The sequence below is a fragment of the Dryobates pubescens genome, chromosome 21 (genome assembly GCF_014839835.1).
Source record: "Dryobates pubescens isolate bDryPub1 chromosome 21, bDryPub1.pri, whole genome shotgun sequence".
Taxonomy (NCBI): domain Eukaryota; kingdom Metazoa; phylum Chordata; class Aves; order Piciformes; family Picidae; genus Dryobates; species Dryobates pubescens.
In genome coordinates this window covers 21,082,530-21,108,696 of record NC_071632.1, presented here as the reverse complement: position 1 = coordinate 21,108,696, position 26,167 = coordinate 21,082,530, and the positions used below count along the sequence as shown (strand labels likewise).

Genomic DNA, 26,167 nt, shown 5'->3' with positions numbered 1-26,167 from the left:
GGATAGGTGCTGGAAACCTGCCGGGTTGTAGTTACCGTGTTCCATGTTCTCAGTAGGGCATAGTCCTGACATCAGTGATTCAATTTCATTTATTAGAGCCTGAATGCATTGGTGGGAGACAAATTTCAGTCATTCTTTTTCACCTCCCCAAATGCCCTTCAGTGAAAGAAAGGAAAAACTTCTTTGCTGTGAGGGTGCAGGAGCCCTGGAGCAGGCTGCCCAGAGGGGTTGTGGAGTCTCCTTCTCTGGAGACTTTCTAAGCCCTCCTGGATGTTCCTGTGCAATCTTGCTCTAGCAGTGGGGTTGGACTTGATAGTCTCAGAGGTCCCTTCCAACCCCTACCACTCTGTGATTCTGTGAAAGCTGGGGGCATGTTCATGTTTTACACCAAACATCTTTTCTGGTTGTTTATTCACACTTCCATCCTGCGACCCAAGCAACATCTGCAGTCAGGTCAAGGGCCTGTAGTTTGTCCTTAAAACTTGGTGAACTTGCTGGACTCAGCTGTTGTCTGCTTCCTTAGTGCAGGGCTGCTGTGATCTGCATCAAGAAGAATCTGAAGCAAGGTGAAAGCAGAAGCAGGTTGTGTCTCAGGAAGACTTAGATGATCTGATACTACCCAGCTGTTTCTGATAGGAAATTGAGTGCAGTTTGTAAACCACTGCTGCCAGACTGCTGCCAGAGTGAAAGAGGCAGTGTGATAACTCACCAAGGTGGAGATATTAAAGGTAAGACATAGACTGCTGTAATATGAACAGCTGAGTGATAAAGCATGATAATCTGCCTGTCACCTCCTGCCACCTGACAGAGCACTCTGCATTCAGCACACAGAAAGGCAGCAGCAGAATCTCCATCTCCATAATACAGGAGCTGAAATACGCTGGTTTTGCCTCTCAGTTCTCAGTCCCTCTTCTTTTATGTATGAGTGCATTAGGTATTGCCTCTCTTCTGAGGGTTTAAGTGTTGTACCATGGAGGATGATTAATGGTTAATGATCAGGAGAGATGAGGAATCCAGTGCATTGCAATGGAGAGAGATGAAAGTTAATGGTTTTGGAAGAGGTCCTTCAGCAAGGAGGTTTCATCCCTCAGAGATGAGACTGCCCTTCTTCACTCATTCTGCATGCTGAGAATCAGGAAGGGGCGGGCAATGGTGCCTTGCAGTTTGTAATACCAACCACCACACATTGTTAATCAGTTTGCAGGCAAAAGGATATGGTAACCATGGAAGAAGAGAGAGAAAGAGGTCAGATCAAATGAAACTCTCATTGGAAATCAGAGAAACATAGAATGGTTTGGGTTGGAAGGGACCTCAGAGGTCATCTAATTTCACCCCTGTGCCACAGGCAGGAACATCTCCTACTAGACCAGGTTGCTCCAGGCCCCATCCAACCTGGCTCTGAACACTGCCAGGGTTGCAGCCTCCACAACTTCTCAGGACAACCTGTCCCAGTGCCTCACCGCCCTCACAGGGGAGAATTTCTTCCCTAATGTCTAATGTAAATTGATCTTCTTCCATTTTGAAGCCATTACCCCTTGTCCTGTCACTGCATGTCTTTGTCCAAGGTCCCTCTCCAGTGGATGGGAGGACTTCAAAGCTAAAAAAAACCTGTATTAATCAATTCCAAGGTAGTGTGTATGGACAAAACCCTAAGAGGATGAAAAGAGACTTCCTTTTGTCACACCAGAAGTGGCAAGTTTATCCAGCTCTCAGAGTGTGGGGGTTTATTTGAATCTTCTGCACACACTGGGCTGCCCTGGTGCCTGACTGCATAGTGTTTAGTTAGTAGAAGAGAAAAAGGAAAGGATGATGGTGAGGAAAAAGGAGAACTTTGCCCTGGACCTGTTTAAGGGTCCTTTGATGTGGTGCTTGGGGATATGGTCTGTGGAGTTCTGGGTTGGACTTGGTGAAGAGGAAGAAGAAAATGAGCAAGCAAACAGTCTAAAAATGAAAAGAAGCCAGAAGTGACATCCTGTACCCTGCTCCAGTGCTGGCTTTCCTCTCATTGTCATGATTCTGTGCTACAGAAGATATCTGTAAACCCCCAGATGGTACAGGCAGTGCCTGTTCCTTGCTTGCACACAATGGTTTCTCACTACTCCTTGCAAGCTTCCTTCTCCTTTCCTAAACCACCACTTACATAATTGTGAAAGAGAAAGCTTTTATTCTTTCCTTGTGCTCCCTCTGCATTGACCTGTGGTTCCTCATCTCATATTTAAGTGATGAGCTCTTTGGTACTGAGATGTCTGGCACAGCTGTGCCATGCACAGCAGGGTCCTGATCAGTGGGTAAGAGCCACATTACAAATGGCTGTTGCTAACAATAACCCTGAAAGTGTTTAAAAATATTTTATTAAAGATGTGAGCAAGGCCACATGTGGTGGTGATCTCTCTTTCATCTTCTCAGAGATCTGGTAGCATGCAACTTTGGGTTTTTAATACTGCTAGAGGTGATAGATGCTCTGTGAGAGTGAGCTGAGAATATTTGATTTAGGCTTGGAAAGATTAAGCCATAAAAATACTAACAGAAAAGGCTCAGTTCCAGTCCCCTGTGGGCTGTGTTTCAGCATTACTCTGCTAATTTCTCTGGAGCTGCACTCAACTTGCATGTCAAGGCATTTAGGTGATAAAGCAGCAGGGCACAGTAAGAAGGAAATCCACCACTCCCACTCGAAGACCTCAGTTTGCAGGGTCTAAGACAGCAGGGGGAAGAGTGGGACTGCTTGCAGTGTCAATGGACAAGAGCAAGCAAAGGTCCCAGCGTTACTCAAGCCACTGTTTGAGTCAGCTGCTGAATGGTCCTGGCACCATGGCTTTGTTAGTCAGACTGCTCTGGGTCAGACTGACCTCAGCTTCTAAGGTACAGACTGAATGTGTTCAAGCAGTCCATGGAAACTGGAGCACCTCTGCTAGCCTGAGCTGAGAGATCACAGAGCTGCCTCATGCTTGGCATACTGTTACACATAATGGTCTTTGAGCTCTCAAGCTAATCAGGGATTTAAAGCTGCTTTTCCATGGCCTCAATGAGGTTACTCAGTCTCCTGGTCTGACCTTGCCACCAAGACTGGCTCCTAGACACTAGCAACTGAAGAGGGCTCAGAACCATTCTGGGATTCTATGCAGACTATAATGAAGTTCAGGAAGGAGGTTTGGTTGGGATGATGAAGTTCCTTCTGCTTTTCCTTCAAGTATTTGATCATGTTCAGAGTTTTGTCTTCCTTTGCAGTCTAGGAATTTCTATAGGAAATAGTTCATATAAGCCCTGGGTTTAAACCCTGGAGGAGATGATTTGATCTTCAGAGCTCCTCTTCCATCTCAATCCAAGTGCAAGTTGTTACATCAGTCAGAGTCCACAATGATATATCTATAAACTAATATCAACATATATGACATAAATAACCTCTGTTGTACTCTGTATTTTCTTCATATTCATGTGTGTGGAATCTACTGCTCTTGCTTGGTTTGTTACCTGGCCTGATCCCTCTCAAATGCAGTACCTTCTGGGGCACAGAATAGGCGTTCTCAGTACTCCCAGTCTGAAAGCAGCAGCATGCTGAGGTTGTTCTGAAGCTCTGGCAGAGCTTCCTGCCCCATGGAATCAGCTCATTCTTTTTTCTCTCTTTATTGATGGCATTGAGTTGAAGTCTGTGGAGAGCCAGTCTGGAAAAGTCTGTGTGCTGGGCTATGCAGCTAGCTATTTATAGCTGTATTTATTAAACTTGTATCTGCTTTCTGAGCCTCAGGGCACATTTACATCTCTGAAATCATTATCCAAATAAGTTTCTGCCATAGTAGCAGGCACTTTGTGTTCAAGTAATCACCAGTTGTTGCTGCAAGGAGGCAAAGTGCTGGCAGAACAAGTCTTTTAGAACCCTAATGAACATCTGTATCAACATAAGGCTCTGTGAGACAATCAGATGCTCTGTTTGATGAAGATAGCTGAATCAGAAAATGCCCTAAATACCTGTTGGAGAGCAGCACAGGGGAGAGGGACTTGGGAGTCCTGGTGGACAGAAGGATGCCCATGAGCCAGCAATGTGCCCTTGTGGCCAAGAAGGCCAGTGGTGTCCTGGGGGGGCATTAGAAGGGCTGCAGGCAGTGGAAGATCTCCCTGCAAGGCCAGGCTGAGGGAGCTGGGGCTTGGAACAGAGCAGCCTGAGGGCTGCCCTCACTCCTGGGGATAAAGATGTGCAGGGCTGGAGCCAGGCTCTGCTCAGGGATGTCCAAGGACAGGACAAGGGGCACTGGGGGAAAGCTGGAGCAGAGGAAATTCCATGTGAACATAAGCAGAAACTTTGCCACTGTGAGGGTGACAGAGCCCTGGAGCAGGCTGCTCAGGGGGGCTGTGGAGTCTCCTTCCCTGGAGACTTTCCAAACCCCCCTGGATGTTCTGTGTGACCTGCCCTGGGTGTCCCTGCTCTGGCAGGGGGGTTGGACTCAGGGATCTTTCAAGGTCCCTCCCAACCCCTAGTGTTCTGTGATTCTGTGAAATACCTGCAGTGTAGGTTTTAAGCAAGATAATAGATTCAGTAACAGAAAAACATTTGCCACTGTCTGCCAGTTTCTGATGTCACCAAGAATATGAAAAACACAGTAAGTATTTTTTTGCACTGCTCTGTGGAACTGTTCTGGAGCCAGCAGACATGCAGACACTAGGCTTGCAGGAAAAGAGACTTGAGCTGCTTCAACCCTGACCTGAGATGACTTTCTCTGAGTTCCTGCCTTTGTGGGAGTAACACAGATAATAAGGAGCACTTCATTTCTCAGGCAGGACATCTCTGCTGTTTAGGGTAAGTGCCATCACTGCTTGCTGCATTTCAGAAAGCAACCTCTAGTACTCTGGGCTTTCCTCAAGGATCTGTAAACTGAGCTGACCTGGTAACATCAAAAGCCTTTCACATCAAATGATGTAGCTGTGAAAGGCACTTGCTTCTGTTTGCACAGGGTCACAGGATGTTAGGGGGTGGAAGGGACCTCTGGAGATCTTTGAGTCCAACCCCACTGCCAGAGCAGGAGCATAGAATCCAGCACAGGTCACACAGAGCACATCCAGACAGGGCTGGAAAGGCTCCAGAGAAGGAGACTCCACAACCTCTCTGGGCAGCCTGCTCCAGGACTCTGTGACCCTTACAGCAAAGAAATTCTTCCCCATGTTGAGGTGGAACCTCCTGTACTGTGCTTCATATCCATTGCCCCTTGTCCTATCACAGGCACAAGTGAGCAGAGCCTGTCCCTGTTCCATCTTTCCTGACCCCCAGTCCTCAGATACTGATACTCTCCAGACTGAACAGCCCCAGGGCCCTCAGCTTCTCCTCACCAGGCAGTGCTGCAGTCCCTGCAGCATCCTGGTAGCCCTCCCATGGACTCTCTCCAGCAGATCCCTCCTGACCTGTTTTGAATGCCCAGTGTGTATAGCAGACATGAGAGGTGGTCAGGAGCTTGTAGACATGAAATCAATTTCATAACAGGTAACAAATAATATTTTTATGCCATGATTAGCATGTTGTGGTTTAGCCTGATGGCAAGGGTCCAGCTCTGGATCAGATGAAACACGCAAGCAAGCTGTCAGAGAATGAACTCTTGAGAAGATAGCTGAGTCAAGAAGATCCATTCTTTGTTATTTCCAACCCAAGAAGGGGGAAAAAAGAGCTTTGGACCTGTGATCTAACTTGAAGTAAGGTTTAGTCATAACTGATTAAGAAATAGGTTAGAGAACAGGGGGTGGAAAGAAAGCTGAAACCACTTGGAGTGAGAGAGAAAAGCAGGACAAGAAGTCTCTGCTGCTGGGCACTGCCCAGGTGCTCTGCTGGTCTAGAGAGCATGGCAGACACTGGAGGTTTTGTATTTGCCCAAGCAAGTTCAGAGAAATGTGGGTTGGGGTTTGGGTTGGGGGTTTTTTCCTCCCCTCTCTGTGTAACTTTCCTGCAGTGGCTGAAACATTGCAGCATGATGCTGTGAGCCTGCTGGGCTCATTTCCTCAGCCTGTCTGAGGCGCTGCGTGTTTCTCAGACGTGTCACAAGCAATCCTGTCAGCCTCGGAGTGGATGGCTTTGGTTTCAATCATGAAGAGTTGGGATATAAATAGCAAGTGTTCAACTACCTTGAAGAAAGAGAAGGTCATGGCTCAGCTCTTTACCTAGACGTGGCTCCTGAAGGGTTTCTTCTGGCCAGTCTCTTATGTGGGGCCTCCCCACGTGGCTCTTTGATCTCCTTCCTCTGCCTCTGCAGCCTGACTTCTCTTCTCAAAACCTGCTGCTTCTCCCTGGCCTCCTGGAGGTTGTTATTTTGGCTTTCTGTTTGCCATCTCATCCCTGGTTCTGGTGACAAGTGTTTGTTCATTCTGCTCCTAAATATTTGGTCCTTCTGCTTTTTGGGGGTTTTTGCTGTTTTCGCTGTACAATTGTTTATCCAACACCCCAAGCAGCTTGGTAGGGAGGATGGAGGAGGAAGTTCATGTAAATAAATTGTTCCTGAATGCAGAGGATTGCCTAGCAACACAATGCAGTAGAATGTCTCTCCTGAGAGAGGGTGAGCCTCTTTATTGATAAATGGGTGAAATGTTTGGAGGACTCCCCCTGTGCTCAGGAAGGGGTGGAACATTTGGAGAAAGCCTCCTTCTGCTGTTTTGTTGAGCTGTTAATGAAAGCATTTTGTGGACTCTGCAAGTGAGATGTGTCAGGAATGCAAATGAGAGCTCTTGCCCTGGAAGAGTGATGTTTCTCATGCTTGATTTTTGCAGCTGCAGCAACAGGAGGGCACCAGCAGGTAGTGGTTATGGCTATTTTGGTCAGAGTCTCTTGAAAGGAGGAGACCAAAGATGGTTGATAGTTAAGCCTTTGGCAGGGAATGTGTTTCCTAACACACTTCAATTTGTATTGCAGCAAGTCTTTTAAGGGTCCCACTTGCCATAGGGGTAGGCACTGCAGCTCCAGATTGCAGGGCTCGATTCTGCTGCCACGAGGTCAGGTGAGGTCCTCTGCATCACTGGGCTGTGTGCTCGCAGAGACGCAGCAGCCGCCGTGCCTGCCCTGCCAGCCCGGGGAGCTGGACGTGCTGAAGAGAGAGGGGTTTGTGGTTTATGATCTGCCTGACTTTTGGAGGGGGGAAATGCCTTCCCTCACAAAGAGCTGCAGATTTGAACCCTCCCTTCGGGTGCACTCTGCAAGCCTTAGCTTCTTAGCAAGTGTAAGTGGTGAAAACCCAGCCCATAGATAGCTTCTTTATCCAACACCCCACAGCTGGTGGTTTTGTGCTGGATGTGACCCTCGGGTTCAGTTCCCCTCTCTGGCTCAGGAGACACGAACTTGTGCTGCCTTGGAGGGAGTTTTAGCTCTTTGGCTCCGAGATGCTGTAGCACAGGGAGTGCTCAGCCTCTTGTGCTGCTGTCAGTCCCCTCCACTTTGCTTCCTTAAGCAGCAGCAAATGGGAATAAGCACAAATATTACTCTGACTCCAGTGGAGCAGGGAAGATATTTTACCTATTGCTTAGGTTACCTACTGGTTAGGAGGAGGAGCCCTGGCTTTTAGTACCTCCTCCAATGAATGCTTAAGGGTTTTTTTAGTATGAGCAGTGAGTAGCATATGGACCTCGACTGTTACCACTGGGAAAACAAAGCTTGAAGCTGGTTGTTTTCCAGGGTAGAGCACTAACTGCAGAAACCTGCTAATTGCTGCAGTGAGGATAGATGTGTTGTTTTAATCACACCAAATGTTCAAAATAATTAAAAAAGATCTCCTCAGAATTTCTTTTCCTTATCCACAATTACCTCTCCACAGCTCTCTTACTGACAGAGCCCCAGCGTTCAGCTACAGAGAGAGCACAGCGCCGCAGAAGGACCTGCAGGTCCTGGTGCTCTTCTGGGTGCTGGAGTGCAAATCTTTAAGAGCTGGAAGTTACGAGAGAGAGAGGACTGAAGTTTTTCATGCCAGTAGAAGACGTCACAGAGGAGCAAAGAGGCCCATCAAACACAACCTGGCACCTCCAGAGTTTGTGTGGTGTCTCTGTTTCTTTTGGAAGAAGAAACGACCCAGGTCAGGCAGTAGCAGCTTCGTCAACAGCTTTGCTTAGGCATTTGCCGAGGCAGCGACGGGGACAAGCAGAATGTATGCAAAGGTTAGCAGATGCAGGCTTTGGGAGGTGAAATGTGCCTGCTCTCCCTCAGGGATTTCACTGTTGCTGAATTTTCAGTTGATGAGCAGCAGCACAGATCCCTGAGGTCTCACAAGCTTTGTTTTCCAGAGGAGCAGAATTTATTACCCTTAGTTCCCCCAGTCAGTGATTTCACGTGGTGCAGCTCTGCTTTCACTTGACTCTTCTCTTTCCTGCAACACTGTACTTCCAACTTCTCAGCAACTGCTTGATGACCCTCACAGACTGCTTTAAAGTTTTTCAAGTCCATACTCAGTTTCCTGAAGATCAGCTCTGAGATCCATCCCTCCCACTTGTGACTTCCATGCAGCCTTTCCAGGAGGAGGTTTCTGTTCTGATTTGTTGTTCTGCTGTTTGTTTAGTTGGTTGCCACCTACACACATTGAAGCCTTTGAAGACTGCTCTTTCAGAGCTGAGGATGTTGTTCTTGTGCTATTAAAGAAAGATTCCTCTTGACAGCTGTAAAGAATTCTTCTCAGGCTCCTGTGAGTTCATCCAGATATGCTGCTGATGTATTGCTCCAGATTGCTTCTTGACAGCATACTCAGTGTGGCTAGTCTGAGATCACTGCTCTTCATCTTAAGGCTTTGCATTTTTCTTCTGTAATGGAATTGGCACTGTCCTTTCAGAAGAGAGCCCTCAGCCATCCAGTGCCCACGTTTCCATCGCTCTGTTTCTTCACTCTCTGGTAGTTAAAATCCATAAAACATACTTTGTGTTCTAGGCCTGCTTCTTTCCAAGTCTGTTGAATTGGCTTAAAGTTCTTTGCTTCTTCTGAGACCCTTAGTTTAATTAGTTGTAAATGTGAAATTAGGCTAAATATTTCTGAGGCCTTTCCCAGCTTGTTTTCCTCTGTGGTATTTCCCAGTTGAAGGAAGAGCTTTGCCATGTAAAGGAGAGGTGAGGACAAGGGAGTGCTGAAGATTGTGAGTAAGTCTTGCAATGCAGGGATTTTCTTAATGAATTTTAACTCTGAACATCACATTTACCCCTAGGCTCCCTTTGTAGCCTGTGGAGAGCAGCAGGCACTCTGGAGAGCAGCACTCATAACCCACCTCAGGTGCCTGTAGAAGGATGCTGTGCCTGTGATGCTCCCTGGTGAATACAGAGGGTGCTCAGGCTGACTGGCTTGGAGTTGGGCATTCCTCTTGGCTTCTCTAGCTCAGGGGTGTAGAAGCTCCACTCCAGATTTCTATTCCCTGTAGAAATTCTGCCCCAGTGTGGATGGTGAGTGTGCAGCTGTAGCTGGGCTTTTGTGGACTTCATTAATTACCTGTAATTAATTATTTTAATGACCTAATTTGCTTAATATTATGTTGGAGACCAGTGGGATCATAGACCATGTCATCAGAGTATGTCCCTTGTCTTCCCCATCCACCCAGTGAGCCCAGCTGAAGCTGGTAGCTGGAGGTGACAGCAGATTGCCCAGGAGAGCATCTGTTCCTGGTCTGGGAACATTGAGAGGTGGAGTGTTCCCACCACTTCCTCTGGGGGTTGGTCACACAGTGGCCTTTGGCTGCTGTTGTTGCTACAGGTACATAAGCTGCAAATGAAAAGTCAATAGTTCCAGCAGTGATGTCTGCACTAAACTAATCAGCACAGGCTGGACTGAGATGTCTGCCTGGGCTTTGCTGGGGAGAGCTCTTCTGAATTACTGCTTGTCAAAATCAATGCCACAAAACCTTGCTTGCAGAGGGTAGCAGCCAGCTTTGTCCTTCTCCTTGCTGTCATTTGACAGAGTATTTCAAAGACCTCCTCTGTCCTTTTTATCCTTTCCAAGTAACCATCTTAAAAGTTGGAGTCAATAACATTCCTGCCTCCACTTGTGATCCTGCCTAATGCACTGGTCAGAGAGAGCAGGCAGCCAGGGAGGAGGCACCTGAAGAACCTAAATGTTGGGTAGTTTTCACTCACAACCTTGGTTAAACACCTCACTTGGTTAAACACTGAGACCAGGAGCTAAGATGCCCTTGGAACTAAAGAGCTGCATGTTTTGTTTCCCAGGTAGGAGTCTCTGTTTGAAAACAACACATCAGCCCCTTCCCTGCACTGCGCATTTGCTGTATTGCAGTGAAGCGCAAAAGTCTCTGTGAGTCTTCTTCATGACCCATGTCTTGCCTGAAGTCTGCTTGGCAAGTAGCTCTGAATAATTCACTTGATTGTGGCTTGATTTAGCTGCAGCTCTTGCAAGATTTATTTTAATGTAGACTGCTTCACCAGCCTGTTCTTAAAGGTTCCTTTTTCTTACAGTCACAGGCATGGGCTTGGAGAGGTTGGGTTTGATAATCTCCGAGGGCTTTTCCAACCCTGATGACTCTGTGACTCTAAAATTCTGTGGGGGTTAACAAGATAAGATACTGCAGAGTGCATTTCTTTGTTCCTGGAAGGAAGCAAGCACCTTCTCAGCCCTGCTGCTGAAGTGTGTCAGGTACTTAGCAAATGGCTGGGCTGAATAATTGTCCATGGATTTTATTGGAGGTGCTTCAGCCACTTTCAGTGATTCTCCTCCTGCCTCTTGAGTGACCATGCCTGTGTTAAGCTGATCCAGTAAGAAAGCTTTCTGTTTCTCTTCGGTGGATAGGGAGCAGGGGAAGTCAGTCCCTGAGGACTTGAGAGCTGGCTGATCTCAGCAGTTCACTTCACATCCCATAAGGAGTTCAGTGATCTGCTGTTAGTGCCTGAGGAGGCTGAATCCAAACTGTAGCAAAACTGAGTGACAGCAAAGCATTCTGGAGAGTCAGGTTCTAGAAGCCTGTCCTTGTGTTTTACTCCAGTGTGGGTGGTTCTGTGCTTACCCTGTGTGCAAAGGACTTCACAAGCAAGACATGGCTTTGCTGAAGCACAGCCAGGGGGTTCACATGGGTTTTGAGACAGGCACTGGAGAAATCCAATCCACCTGATCTGCCTATGGCAGGGGGGGTTGCAACTAGATGATCCTTGAGGTCCCTTCCAACCCTGACAATTCTGTGACTCTGCAGTTCAAGAAGAGAATTCCAGATTTCAGTAGGCAGGCTTTCAAGCTGGACTTGTGTCGATGGCTGGGGGGAAAAATTGTCTTCTTTTATCAATAAACCCAGAGACTCTTAAATGGTATTTTTTGACTGTGACATACATCTGAAGTGCATTGCCCCCAGCAGCAGAGTTGGTTCAGTTCCAGTTCAGAGGCCAGAATAAAACCTGCTGAGTAGTTACTGTGGTTTCCTGCAGCAGCTCCAAGCTTTATAGAGGCATTGAGCTAATGACCCAGCACAGCTCTGCTGAGGTCCTCTGCTGGGGATGGTGAGGCTGGCATGGGTGACAGGGTTTGAAGGCACTGTGTGTCCATAGGACTATTAGAATAAACTCTTATGGCTTAAAAAACCCACCTGGGGTGGAGATGGAAGGAAGTCTGCTGTGATTAGCCTGGGTGTCTGCTCAGCTCTTCCCATAGCCTGAAAGGCTCTGTGTGGTGGCACCGGAAACACTCCCTGGCAGGGCAGGAGTGGTAATGAGTTGTGCATTCACTAATAGTTCAGCAGATGCTCTGAGCTGTGAGTCATGTTTCCAACAGGGATATGTGGTGCCCATAGTGTACACGGGCTCATGAATGCCTTCATTCATGCCCATCTGGTGAGGTGGCAGCGTGCCCATGGGAAGTGCATTGGTCCCTTTTCTAGAAAGCAGAGTGCCAGACTGTCAGGAGTTTGGATGGGAGCTCATCTAATGGTGCAAACAGCATCCCCATTGCAGGAAATCCCTTCCTGGTGTCAGGACTCAAGATGCTATAGGTTACCCAGGAGGATATTTTGTGTGCTGAAACCAAGCAGGGAACGGTGGCAGAAGAAGGCAGGTGTCCATCTCGAGGCACAGCAGGATCCCAGGAGGAAGCATCTGATGGCTTGTTCCACAGCAGAACTGCCTAGAGACAGCCCAAGACAGCTACTGCAGTCAGGCAAGGGCAGATGGTGTTGGGCAGTGGAACAGATCAGATGGATCTCTTCACAGTATCTCCTGGATACTTGTTAATGGAATTAGCCCAAAAGGCATTATCGTAAATGGCTGTGCCACGGCCTGCAATGAGCTGTGCAGAGTGCTTGCAGCAGGTTCTGAAGTGAGACAAGGAAAGCAGGAGGTTTCCTCTGAGGCTTTTTGAGTTCTCTGGGTACAGCTTTAAGAGAAATGTTGTCACTTGAAAGTGAGGGGAAAGTCAGTGCACCATGGGAAGCTGCAGAGAGTCAGCTCAAACAGTTTCACCTGGATCTGGTTCCCAAGGGGAAGGGCCAAATTCATCAGCTTTATGATGTGCACAGAGAAGTTAATCTGAAAAGGAAGTAATCTGTGTTGCATCCAAGCCTTTCTGACTGTTAGGCTCAGAGAGACAAGGAGGGGGTTCTGTTGGAGAATCTGTCTAAATGCTCTGCTCCTTTTAAGAAGCAATGGCACTGAAGCTCCAAAGCTCATTATGGGCTGAATTTTTGCGAGAACAATGTCTGCTATGCTTTTAAATGTTGAATTATTCAATGCCAACTCTCTTTGCACTTCCACTGCCCTACCTGTCCTGATAACCAAAATTTGCTGCAGTAGGCAGGCTGCCTGCATGGGCTTCAGCCCTTGTCTTTAGAGAGCCTGTGCCTGCTCATCCTGTCCCCTGAGTACCTGGGCTGGCTGCTGGCTGTGTCAGCACACTCAGGCTCTCTCCCACATCTGTAACTCTCCAGCTCTAAACACACTTGACAGCGAGCTGGTGACCTTAGAAAGTCTCTTACTCCACAAGCGCTAGCGTGACTGCGGAGGCAGTGTTGTGGCAAGGGCAGTAACAGCTTAAATCCCCTGGGGGTTAGAAGCCAACTTGTAAGCGTGTCTGTCCAGACAGCAAAGGTGAGGCACAGCTCAGGAGCTGCTCCACAAACAGGCACTGCCTGACCTCTCTTCTGATTTCCAAATGGGTTTGCCCCGAGGAACAGAGGCTGACCCGCAGTATGGAGCTGGGTTTCAGGAGCTGGCCCAGCAGAGGGTCTCCCCTTTCCTGATGCACAGGAGACAGGTTTGTGACATCCCTCAGCAAAGCCTCCAAGCATTCGTGATGAGATTGATGCTGCTGCCGTGATGGGAGGCAAGAGGAAAACAAACAGGGAGAGTGCACCATTGTCAGATTTGTGGTGGGCAGGGTAATCTTCCAGAGCTGCAGAGGGATTCCCTTGTTCTGCTGAGAGCAGCCTGGGTGTGTGGGTGAATCCTCTGCCCGTCCCACGCTCCGAGAGGGGAGCTCAGCAGCCCCTTGCTGCATACTGTTTGCCACTTTAAGGAGGCCTTATCTGTGGGAATAACAGAAGGGAATGGGGGTTTTGGTAAGCAGAAGGTATAAAAGGCTGTTATGAAACAAAACTAAGACTTCTTTGTGCTGTTGCTTTGGTTGGTTGGTTTTTTCTCTAGCTAGGGGGAGTGAAGGATGGCGGGCAGCAGCCAGGCTTTTCACCAGTGTATATTCTTCGCAGGAATGTGATTCTACTAGGATGAAAAACTTGAGCATGGCTTGTCACAGAACCACAAAAATGCTGAGGGGTGGAAGGGACCTCTAGAAACCATCTAGTCCAACTCAGGTTGCACAGGAATTTGTGCAGACAGGTTTTGAAAGCCTCCAGAGAAGGAGGCTTTGATGTACTGAGCTTCCAGGGCAGTGTTTCTTTAGCCCCTTGGCTCCAATCCATTAAAGATTATTCAGTTTAAAAACTGAGCCACTAAAATTCACTGTGCTTATAAGAGACTTAATGCTGACAAAAGCTTAGAGAGGGCAGTCAGCTGAGCATCCCAGTGAGCCCTGATGGGAATAGAATGACATATTCATCAAATAACCTTCTGGAAAGCCGAAGAAGCAAGGCAGACATCAGTGTGCAAGTTTTGCTCTTCAAAGCCTTGGTCCAGACTGGCCCACGTGCAAGTTACAGGAGAATACATGGAATATATACAGAAGTGGATGTTTGCCTTTGTAACTATTCTCCAGCACATAAATGGAGGAAGACCCAGAAAGGAATCCACCTTGGATCAAGTCTCACTGCTGCAGTGGACTTGGCCACTGGGTGAAGACGTAGCTGAAAGGAGCCTGCGTGCCGAGGGCAGCCGAGGGCAGCTTTTGCCAGGAGAGCCTCTGCAGCCTTCCTGGTGAGCTGCCACGTGCCAGCTCGCACCACGCCGCACTGGAGCGGTGCTTGCTTGGTGGGGAGCTAGCCAGGCACCTCAGCTGCTCATACACATGGCTCAGTGCAACTCAGGGGGATCTTCTAGACACAAGCAGTTAATATTTCAGCAGGCAACTGCCGCTGAAATCGCTGTGTCAGATCGCACGGCAGAGAGAGCTGTTCCCCGTGTGCCAAAAACCTGCTGTGCCCGGGAAGTTTGCAGACCTCCCCATTTCAGGCAGCTGAGAAATGCTGCTCCCAGGTCAGCTTCGAAATGTTTGCAGTCTCTGTGTGCCAGTCTGTTTTGGACGATGTTTTCCTGGTTTGTAGGACTCAAAGATCAAACAGGCTGTTTCCTACCCTCTGGCAAACCTCAGGAAGCAGGTTTACAGCTGCAGCCTCTGCTCTGGCCCTGCAGCCTCTGCTCTGGCCCTGCAGCCTCTGCTCTGGCCCTGCAGCCTCTGCTCTGGCCCTGCAGCTGTCCTCATCCATAGAACTGTGTGTTAGGATAAGAGGTCGTTGCTATCATTCAGGGCATTCTGAGAAGCTTCTTGCTGGATGTTCTCTGTACACAGGCATGGTCATTTTGGGGGGTGCATTTTGATCTTCCAAGGAGCAGTGGTCCTTTTGCTGCATACTGTTCCCTTTCCTACAAGAAGAATGTGTCAGATTCCCAGGAAATCACAGTCACAGAACTGTTTCATTTGGAAGAGACCTTTGGAGATCATCAAGTCCAACCTTCAATCTGAGACCGCCATGGCCATTAAACCATGTCCCCACATTTCTCAAACACCTCCAGGGATTGTGACTCTACCACCTCCCAGGACAGCCTGTTCCAATCCCTGACCACTCTTGCAGCAAAGAAATGTTTCTTAGTACCCAATCTAAACCTCCCCTGGCACAATTCAGTTCATTTCCTCTCCTCTCCTTCTGTCACCTGATATTAGGGAGAAGAGACCACTGCCCAATATGTCCACCTTGAAACACGTCAGCCCAGTAACAGTGGAAGAGCCAAGGCTGCATTTTGCCCCATGGATTGCTTCAACAAGCCAGGGGTTTTAATCAAACGGCTTGAGCCTGCTTCAAAAAACAAAACCATGCCAGCAAAGCACAGCAGCTTCTTCTATCTCTCTCCTCCCACATGTCTGCCATTTTTGCCCCCACTATCCTAAATATGTCTGTGTCACCCAAAGGACATAGTCCTGGGCTTGTGGCCAAAATCCTGGGCTTGAATTCCCACATGGAACAGCATTTACTTAGGAAAATAATATCATGTGGCAGCCGGTAGGCACAATACTACCTCTGCTGCCAGAATGTACTGACTCGAAATGAAGCTGTGGCAGATGGCCTGAAATGTTTCAGTGCTTGCTTCCTCTAGAGCAGGATTACCCAAGGAGTTTTGTACTGTGCTGCACTGGGTCCTTTTGCCAGGTTCTGCTCAAATGGATGTGATGCACTCTCTCTAGTTCAGCTAGACCGGGCAGGGTCTGCAGGTAGAGTAGGGGCAGGGTACAGCCAAATCCCTGGGACAGCAGAGTCCCAGGTAGTGGCTGCCCCCTCCCTGGAGGTGTTCCAGGCCAGGCTGGGTGAGGCCTTAAGCAACCTGGGCTGGTGGGAGGTGTCCCTGACCGTGGCAGGGTAGTTGGAGCTGGAAGATCATTATGGTCCCTTCCAGCTCAAACCATTCTATGAATCTATGAATCTGGGCTTGTCCTTCAGGGCACCAAGGACAGCACCTGTTGGAACAAGAAGAAACAGCCTCCTGCTTCAGATTGTGACTGAGTCCACCAGCTGAGCAGCCCTGGTTTAGAGAAGGGTGGCATCTTCCTTGGTAATGATGCTCTAGAGACACTGTGCCTGCAGAAATACCTTTGTGCTGCTGTCTGTTGAGTGTTGGCCTCCTGCATGGTACTTGGTAGATAGAGCAAGAGGCCAGCAGGATCTTTTTGTTCTTGTCACTAGGGAAATCCATATGTGAGCAGAGAGGTTATTTCATTAAAGGAGTGGTGATGGATGGGGAGGTTTGATATAGCTTGGGGGAAAAGCTGGGGAAGAAGAGAGAGTGAATATGGCATCAAGTTTTGGAGAGTTTGGACACAGAGAAGCTGGTGGAGTAGTTTCTAGTGTGGCAGAATAGTTGGCAGAGAAAAATGAGCAGCTCTTTTCTGCTAGGTTTATCAGGAGTGACTTTGAGGTCTAACCTGGTGAGTGCATCAAACCAAACTTAAACCACCTGCACAGTACCAGGATAGCTGAAGGCAAATGGCCTGGTCTGTTCTATCCTCTTTCTTCTCTGGCTGCATGTTTTCACTGGGTTAAGAAAAGTCAGTGGAATTGCATTTAAAAGTGTTGTCACTTGCCAGTCTGTCACAGGGCTTTTGCCAGCTCTGTTCCAAAGGAGCTGGTGCCTAGGACAGTGCCAGCTGGTGGCTCTGATCATCCCAGCACTTTACTAGAAAACCTAAATATACAGCAGTGCGAGCTGGAGTGTGTCTGCTCTCCTGTTCTGCAACTGTTCTGCATTTGAATGAAGCAGCACTCTGGCACTGCAGCAGTACTGAAGCTCTCTCTGTCTTTCTGCCCTCCAGGTTGTCATTTTGTATTTTGAGCCGAGTGTGTTTCGCTGTGTGCTCCTCAGATGGGTTCGGCTGCTGGGCTTTGCCACTGTGTATGGAACTGTGACGCTCAAGCTGCACAGGTATTTCACATCTTATTAATTTCCATCTCTGTGGGAGGATGTGCAATCTGTGTGTGTGCCTAGATGGAAGAGTGGCAAATATTGCCACAAACGAGCCTTGCTTTTGACTTTCTAAAATCACTGTGTTTCTCCTCCCTCTTCCTGCTCAATTTGTCCGCTCTCAATCCCAGCAGTGAAGTAGGAGCGCAGGCAGGGTTTGATGAAGAATGTGGGCATCAGCTGTAAAATTGTGCAAGAATGCTTGTTCCCAGGAGGTGAATGCATTTTCCTCGAGTCTAGGAAAGTGTTTGCAAAGTGTTCAGCCGTGTTGAAGGGTTCCCCTGTAAAGTGTTCATGGAGAGCTGCTGTCTAAGTGCTTAGGTGCAGCGATGCTGGGAAAAGCAAGGCACCCTGGAGTACATAGGTACTGTGTTTTCTCCTGGCTCACAAACCAAGGGCTGCTTTCTCCAGGCAGTCGCAGCTACTTGCTCACAAGCACCAGTGCCTGCCAGCAAAACTGTGTGGGGAGTTCTGGGTTCCATGGGGTTGGCACTGCGTTCACGTGAGACTCAAAGGGTTTGACATCCTTCAGAGACCCAGCTTCAAATCCCACTTCCACAGGCTCCTTACAAACTGAAGCTGTTTCTGGGCATGCTGGATAAAATCCCAATGCTTTTTCCTCTTTGATGAAAAAAAATTCATGGGTAGGCTGTAAGTGGTTTTGTTGAAGCAGAGAGATGCAGTACTTGTGTGTTGGTGCTTGGGCATCTTGACTGAAGTAGACTTGCTCACCTTTTTATCTTCTTTTCATCACCATGTTGGCATGTTAGCTGGAGGAGGTTTGCTCTCGTGTTCATAAACTGAATGAGGACTGAGAACATCTTGTGTTTTGTGCTGCACTATCCACATGTCAGACTGTAAGTGGAAAACCCTCCCTGCCTTCCCACTGAAACACAGCCTCTTCTCTTTCATTTGTGTCCCTGCTTACGACTGCACACTTCAGCTGCTAATCTAACTCCGTGATGCTAAGTCTGGCCACATCCTTTGCTTTGAGTTTCATCCAGAAAATCCCACACCCTCGTGGTATTTTCTGGGATGAATAATTTCTGCTGCAAAAAGAAAAACAGCTAGAGCACTATAGAAAAGATGTGACAGGGCTGTTGGCTTGGCTTAGTGGTTTGTTATCTATAGCTCAGATATATAGAGAAACAGCCTGAGACTGTGGAAGACTCACTTTGCATTGCAGTTCAGCTACCCTCCCAGGTTGTCTGTGTCATTTGCCATGATGTGAGGAAGCAGTGGCAGCTGATCTTTCATTTGTATGGAGTGAGGACAGGCTGCAAAACTGGGCAGGAAACCTTTCACTCTGGCATTGTTTGCTCAGCTGCTTGGTGTTACTTGGCCTCTGTGCTGGCAGAGTCAGCAAATGGGACAAAGACTGAATAAGAAGCCAAGAATGAACTACATCCTCATCCTTGATCAGCACAAGGCTAGCAGCAGGCTGGACTGCTTTCACTACAGTCCACAGGACAACAGGTTGAGGGAAGTGATTATTCTCCTTTACTCAGCACACCTTAGATCATATCTGCAATGTTGTGTCCAGTTTTGGACTCTCCAAAACATCAGTGAGCTTGAGTGAAAGGCCAGCAGCACAGCCAGGGCTTGGAGCACTTGCCCTGCAAGGAGAGGCTGAGGGAACAGGGCTTGTTCAGCTGCAGAGACATGGCACTGGAGGGACCTAACAGCAGCTATCCAACACCTACAAGGAGGTTACTGAGAAGATGGAGCCATGCTCTTTACAGCAGTGTGGAGTGGGAGGACAAAGGACAATGACAAACTGACAGAGGAGATTTCAACTTTATACAGCATAAATTAGCATCAGGGTCAGTGGTCTACAGGGAAAACATTTTCACTATCAGAGTGAATAGGCAGTGGAGCTGGTTGCCTTATGAGGCTGTGAATTTCCCTACTAGGATCTGCCAAACCTAATTCAATCCACAGTCACTGCAGAGCTGAGGAATGGCTTACTGCAGGCACCACAAATGCTCATCACAAGCACTGGTTCCCTCCTGCAGGTAGCCTGTGTCTTGCCTGAGGGAAGCACCGATTGCTAGCAAGCAACTTGTGACTGTTTTAAACTTTAATGGCAAAACCAGCACTGTGTAAAAGCAGCTCCTAATGACAAGCAGGAAGTCTAAAGCTGTCTTTCTCCACAAATGAGGTGCTTTGAGTGGCACTGGAGCATGAAGGTTATCCAAAGGCAGGTAGGAGGCACTGGAGGTCTCTGAGGTTTCATGAGGGTTGTTCTCATGAAGGAGAAATCAAGGAGCCAAAAGCAGATGCTTGAGGCAGAGTAAAGGAGGAGGGGAGCCATGTACTGATTCATCCCCTGAGCACCCGTCACAGTCAGTTCCTGCAGTGCCTCCTCTGAAATTGCCTCTTCCTTATTCATTGTGCATTTTGAAAATAATGAGCTGATGTTTATGGAGATGGAAGGGTGGGAGCAAGGAAATGAGCTTAATTTAAGCCAGCTAGCTGTAGAGCCCTGAACATAAAGCTCAGTGCTTTCCTCAGCAAGGACTTCTTCAAAACCATTCTCTCCAGAAGTGAAGATGTTTCAAATGTGAACCTCCTGAGTTCAGAAGAGCTGCTGATGTTGCACCTTGCAGTGTGCTTCCCTCCTGAAGAATCTCCATGTCCTTTTTCAAGCCTTGTATTTTGGGAGCATGTTACCTCATTATTTTCATTCATACTGATAGTTTGTGGACTCTGCCATCTTGGTGTCAGGATTCATGCAGAATCTTCAGTTCTGGATTAAAGCACAAGAATGGGAGCAAGCTGTAGGTATGGACACACAGACAGATGTGTATGTGTGTATCCACAGCTTGTCTTACAGGCACTTCAGGAGAATGAAACCCAGCAAGAGAGCCTCCATTTCTTCTACTGCTGAGAGAAAGTGAGGAGAATGGAGAGGTGAGGAGAATGGTCATCAGCAGGTCCCTCTCTGCCTGACATGCCTGTGCTGCTGGCTTCTCCCACACTGTCCCTTGTGCCTGGCTGCTGGAGGACACAGCAGAGAGGTGGAGGCTTTGAGGGCTGGGGGCAGAGTGAAAGGCTGGGAGATCCACTTTAGGGAGGAAGGGACTTGGACTTGCTGCAAACGTGTGTGCCCATGAAGTAGGAGTTGCTAAGGAACAAAGTTTCACTGACTGGGCTGGTCAGGTTAGAATCTGTCCTCTTCTCAGCATGCCTTAACCCAATTAACTCATTTCCTGAGTATAATTCATTTTGGTTGCCTCCTGCAAACCTTTGCTAGTCTGTAATCTTTGTGGTACACAGCAAACCAAAGCTGCAGACAAGCATGAAGAGAGTTCAGTACATTCCACATGGCATTCCTGCATGATGCACACCCAAGATGAAATTCTCACTTCTTTAGTTCTTCCAGATGAAGTGAGAGTCCCATTCAGTTTCACTGCAGCATCTTTATTCCTATTGAAATCTGCATTATTAAAATCCTGCTTAGCTCTTCTGTATCTCTGCCATCCTCAAGCAATAACTAGCTTTAACTAGACAGCATTACAGTCCTGGTTCATATTCCTGGATAAAATATCTACTTTCATCTGTATAAACTAATAAAATGTAGCACAAGGGTTAGAAAGACACTCAGTGCAGAATTAATCTTGATGGAGCACAGTGTAGAAGTGGGACTAATAAACATTATCTGTAAGCAAAGAAAATTCAGCAGCACATAAAGTAGGGAAGATTATTAGAGTGCTGTGATCCTGCAAATGTTCTCATCCCCAGTCCTATTAATATTTAATTTATATAAAAGTATTGCAGACACAGCTGTACAGTTCCACAGGGCTGCCTTTTTTAATCACCTTCAGGTAGCACACATTCTGCTTTGTCAGAGGGGCCTGAGTTTAGCTGGGAAAATTCAAACAGGAGTATCTGGTCTTCTAGTACTGTATGCTGTTGCTGTCTTGATTAGCACAAAGAAAACCCCAAACCAGCAGTGGGTTGGAAGGCCCTCTGCAGGTACCACCAGGCTTTTCAGGTGGTTTTTCATGTCATGAAAGAGGCAGATAGTCATAGAATCATAGAATGGCTTGAGTAGGAAGGGACCTTAAAGATCCCCTGGTTCAAACTCCCCTGCCACAGGCAGGGACACCTCCTGCTGGAGCAGGTTGCTCAAAACCTCATCCAGCCTGGTCTTGAACACCTTCAGGGATGAAGCATCCACAACTTCCCTGGGTAACATTCCAGTGTCTCAGCACCCTCAGAGTAAAGAACTTCTTCCTAATGTCCAGTTTAAGGGGGAGAAAGGACTGGTCTTGCTCATCTGATTATATGATAACAGCTTCAGAGCTGGAGCTCATCCTCTCAGAGACCTTGTCCAACTCCAGGACCACCTCCCATGGCAAACCTTCATGCTGTGATGCTGTGCAGCAGCATCTCCTTCCGAGCAGCTGTGCTTGCACATGCATTTGCAGTACAACACAGCTCTGCAGGCTGAGTTCCTGCTCCTTGCACGGGAAGGACAGAAGTGGTCAGTGGAACAGAGTACCTGCTGGGTAGGATTATGGCATGAAAGAGAAAGCAGCATTGCAATACATCAGCTGCAGGCTATTTGTGGAGGAGGGAGTTAAGTGTGTGACTCACACTCCACAGTTAAGTTGAAGCAGAGCTCTGCAGATCACATACTCTGATTGTCCATGGAAAATCATGACTGGAGGGGAGGGAGGCTCCTGGTGGGCTGCTGTGAAGGGTCAGGAGTGAGCATGATCCTATTTAGCACTTCCAGTTGCAGTGAAGAACTAAGCCCTAAACGATTACTCATCACATTTGTGGGCAACACAGAGCTTGGCAAAATGGTACATTTTGGTTCAGAAAGTCCAGTAATAAAAAGCAGTCTTCAGTGTTTGGTAACTTGGGTTTAGTCAGAAGGATAGCCCTGGGGGGTTGGATTTGATCTCTGGAGGTCCCTTCCAGCCCCTAGCAGTCTGTGATTCTATGAATACAGCCAAAAGGCAAATTATAGTTAGGGACTAGTTAAAGACACAAAATTAAGGAGAATAAGGTTATCAGCAGAGAATTGATGTCACAGCAGGGGGTGACATCTTTGAGACTGATACAAATGCTTGAGGTCCTGTTCCTGAGGTGTGCAGCAGAGGATGTGGTTCAGAAAGTATTTGAGGGCTGGGAAAAGTGTTTGATACTGCAAAACCTAAGCTGGTTTTTAGAGCAGCAAGAAGACCAAGAGATGACTTCTTGTGTGGTGTGCAAACAAGCAGGGAGAGAAAAAGTAGTCACAAAAGACTCTTTAATCTATTGGACTGAGGTTTAATAAGATCTGGTAGGTGGAAGCCAATGCCAGAGGAATTCAAACGAGCAATCTGGCACAAATCCCCCTCAGAAGGCTGCTCAGCTATTGAAAACCCTCACAAGAGGAATGAGGCCATTTTGGTGCTGCTTTCAGATCAAGGCTGATTCTCTTCTAGGAAGATATTCTGCAGTTAAACACTCCTCCAGATTGCAGGAGTTGCTGTAGAGCAGTGCAATAGTCTGTGTCACACAGCTGATCAAGCTGTGGCATTTTGGGGTTAGCCCTGTGCTAGTCTGTTGAACATGCAGCAGGAGCCTTGGCTTTCACGTGGGGCTGCTGGGGAATCAACCATTTCTGTCAGCTGAAATCACAGAGTTGTAACTGTGCTAGTCAGTGGGAGACCCTGACTGCTTTGAAATTAATCCTGATCCCTTACACTCATAGAATTGTTTGGCTTGGAACAGACCTCTAAGGTCATCAAGTGCAATCATCAACCACCGTGGCCATCAAACCACCTCCCAAAGAGCTATGTCCACATCTTTCTTGAACACCTCCAGGGCTGGGGACTCCACCACCTCCCTGGACAGCCTCTTCCAGTGCCTGAGCACTCATGCAGGAAAGAAACTTTCCTTAATTTAGTTCTGCTGTGTTTCCAAAGGCAAATAGGAAGGCAGGAGTTGTGCTGTAGTCTTCATTTGCCTTGGAGCCTAAATGCAGTGAGGAAATCAGAAGCCTGTGCCCTTGTCTATAATCCTTCAGAGATCTCAGCTGTTGTCCAGCTATAGAGATGAGTGAGTTTCTTCTTCTCTTAAGCTGGCTTTGAACAAAAGTCCATATTGTAGCACTTAGAGCCTTGAAACTGGTAAAAGGGCTGGAATTACACTGTCCCAGCCAGCCCTTAGTAACAGCCTTAATGACTTCATGCAGGCTCTTTCCTGCACAAGTCTGCCTTCTGTCTTAGACTGGACAGGGCCTTTTTTCCCTTGCCAATCCGATTAACGTAATCCAGCTCTGGACTTTGCTTCTCTGCACTTCGTGAAATGCTTTGGGGAATGTGGCTGCAAGGACCAAATACCTTCCAAGGTTTTATTCATTTTGCAAATTGCAGTTTGCTAGTTGAGAAAAGAGCCTGCCCATTGCCCTGGGAGCAAGGGAGGTGGTGTAGCCTGCAGGAAGGCTGGAGAGGGACCTGTTATGAGGATGAGTAGTGACAGGACGAGGGATAATGGCTGTAAACTGAATGTGGTACATTTAGATTCGAGGCAGAGAAGGAGCTCCTCACTGTGAGGGTGGTGAGACACTGGAACAGGTTGCTCAGAGAGGTGGTAGATGCCCCATCCTTGGAGATGTTCAAGGCCAGGCTGGTTGGGGCTTTGAGCAACTTGGTCTAGAGAAAGGTGTCTCTGCCCATGGCAGAGGAGTTGGAGCTATATGTTGCTTAAACAAAACCATTCTGTGTTTCTGTGACTATCAAACTCTTTTTAGAAGCAGCAATTGATGTCTTCTAGTGAGTATCAGCTAGCACTGGCCTCTGATCAATAAAAGCCTATTACACCCACAGAAAGCAGCCACTGACCATCTGAATGTACAAAACCAGAGGGGTTTGCAAGAGCACAGCTCACATAGTGTTCAGTTCTGTCTGTGGCTCACTCTCCTGTAAGGGAACTCCGTCAGCTGGTGCTCAATTTGTTTGCTTCCAACAATGAATCCTTAGGGCTAGAAGCTCCATGAACAAACTTCTGCTGCCTTTCACCTGCTTTATTGGGAGCTGCACTCACAGCTGCATGGTCAGGATCACTGGTATGAGCAAGATGCAAAGTCCTTGCTGGCCATTCCTAGGTGTTCTCATTCCCTGTGCTCATTTAGGGGGAACATGCTTATGTTCCTCTTTCAGCTTTTCTCTCTCCCTCATGTGGCATTCTGGTATTTGTTTCTTTTTGCCCAGAACCCCTAGTTCCTATCAAAGGTGCTTAGGCCCTTGGACAACTTTTCTAGAGCTCTTCATGGGGAAGGCTGCTGAACAATGGAGGATTTAAAACTATAAACAAAAATACTAGGGGAAAAAAAGTACTATAAAAAAACAAGTACAAGTCCTGTGGGTAGCAGAGGCCATGTCTGCAGCTCTTTGTTGACTGAGCAGAGATACATCTATGTGGTGTTATTTCTGTGTCATAAGTATCTCCTGTGAGACTGGAAGCTGCACTGAAAGACAAGAAGCTTCTGTGGAAGCCCTTGCTTTTTAACTTGCATGTTGGGCTTCTTATTCTACAGGAGAGCCACTGCTCCTCCGTGCCAGCAACTGGATTCTTTAGTTTCTCGCTCTAGGGGATGCTTAACATAGACCAATAACTCAAACCACTACTGCACAAGGTCCTGAGTAACCTTCTGTCTTTGATCCAGCTTTGGTCACAAGGGCTGGATTAGGCCAGCTCCTAATCTCTCTTTGGAACCTTGGCTGTTCTGGCATTCTGTGAATTAATCGACCAGAGACACAAAAATTCCCCAGATGCCTGATGAGTTTGAATAGCCTTGCCAGGATTTTCATTCCCTGCAGTGTAATCTACTCCAGGCACCCATTTGCAGAGGAATATTGTTAATGGTGACAACATTTTATCACGTGGACATTTCACCCCGAGCAGTTAGCATTGTTCGTGGTCTCCGTTTCCACTGGTGGCAACACTGCTCCAGCTTGTGGCAGGTGGAGATGTTCCTGATCTTACCTGCTGGCAGAGTGGCTTCAATCTTATCTTTTGCAGACAAGCTGAAGAAGAAGCTTTCCTTTCCAATACATATGAAGGCCTTAGCTGTGATACCTGCATGCACAACCACAAGATGAAGTTAATATTTATTCCACAAGTGGCAGGAGAGCACAGTGCTGATAAAGAGCTGCTTTTTTCAGTGGAGCTGATAAAGCACTGCTGTTGTCAATCACATTATAAAGTGATTAGCATTTGTTTTATTAAAGTGGGTGCCAGCCCCTCAGCAAATGTTACAACTAAACATTACAGTTCTGTGGCTTGCTGTTCCACATTTCACTAACCCCTGCCAGCTTTGCAGCAGACAAAAAGGGTTTGGCAGCCCAGCACCTCTTCTTGAGCTCTGCTGGGACAGAGAAGTCTGCATTGTGGATCCAAGAGGAGGACTGTATCCAGTGGATGTGATTAGTCTTTCTTATAGCTAAAGGAAGCAAAATAGTAGGACAAGTTCTTTGTTACCTCTGTGCTGTGCAATTATCTGCAGAGGTAATGAATGCATGGAAATGAGAGCAGAACACATCAAAGGCTGAACCTTTCAGTGCATCCTCCTCAGTGCCCTCGTGGTTAAAAAGTGCAGCTTTGGATTGTCCTTGTTCAGGATCGCTGAACTTCTGTTAGAAAAGGAAGCATAGCTTGGAAGGCTCTTGGTGCAAGTGGTCTGCGTGGTTTGTTGTGGGCTAGATGTTTCCACATGCTGAGTGTGTTTATTTGCAGGGAAAACACAAATGTTGGGTATCCCACTAGGGAATTCCATTTATGCTAGCTGAAATTCAGGGTTGGTTTATTTTTCCTGTCTATGAAGTTTCCATGTTTGCATGTGATGAGCAATGAAGAGGTAAGATTGAGACTGTGGTGTGGTAAAGACATAAAACCATGTCAGTGTTTGCATTTGGATGTGTTCAGGTGCTTGCTCTTCTGGACACCCTGTCTGGAAGCAGCTGTGTGAACCACTCCTAACTTCCACCACCAAAGCCTTCTGACAGAAGGAAGTGAAAGAGAAGGGGGAAAAAAAACTCACTCCAAAAGATATGAAAGAAATGGAGGGGCATAAGGATGGTGATGTGTTACGAGTTGTAAAGATGAGATTCCTGTCCCTTCAGCTGCT

The 26,167-nt window shown here is 47.5% G+C and overlaps 1 protein-coding gene across 1 annotated transcript in view; it reads left to right on the top strand.

The window, feature by feature from the left end:
• Window positions 1–26,167, top strand: part of GPR158 (G protein-coupled receptor 158) — a 121,692-nt gene that overhangs the window by 68,575 nt on the left and 26,950 nt on the right. The window contains exon 6 of the mRNA XM_009899362.2: window positions 16,892–17,001. Within this exon, the coding sequence (XP_009897664.2) occupies window positions 16,892–17,001 (110 nt within the window). The remainder of the gene's footprint in view (window positions 1–16,891; window positions 17,002–26,167) is intronic.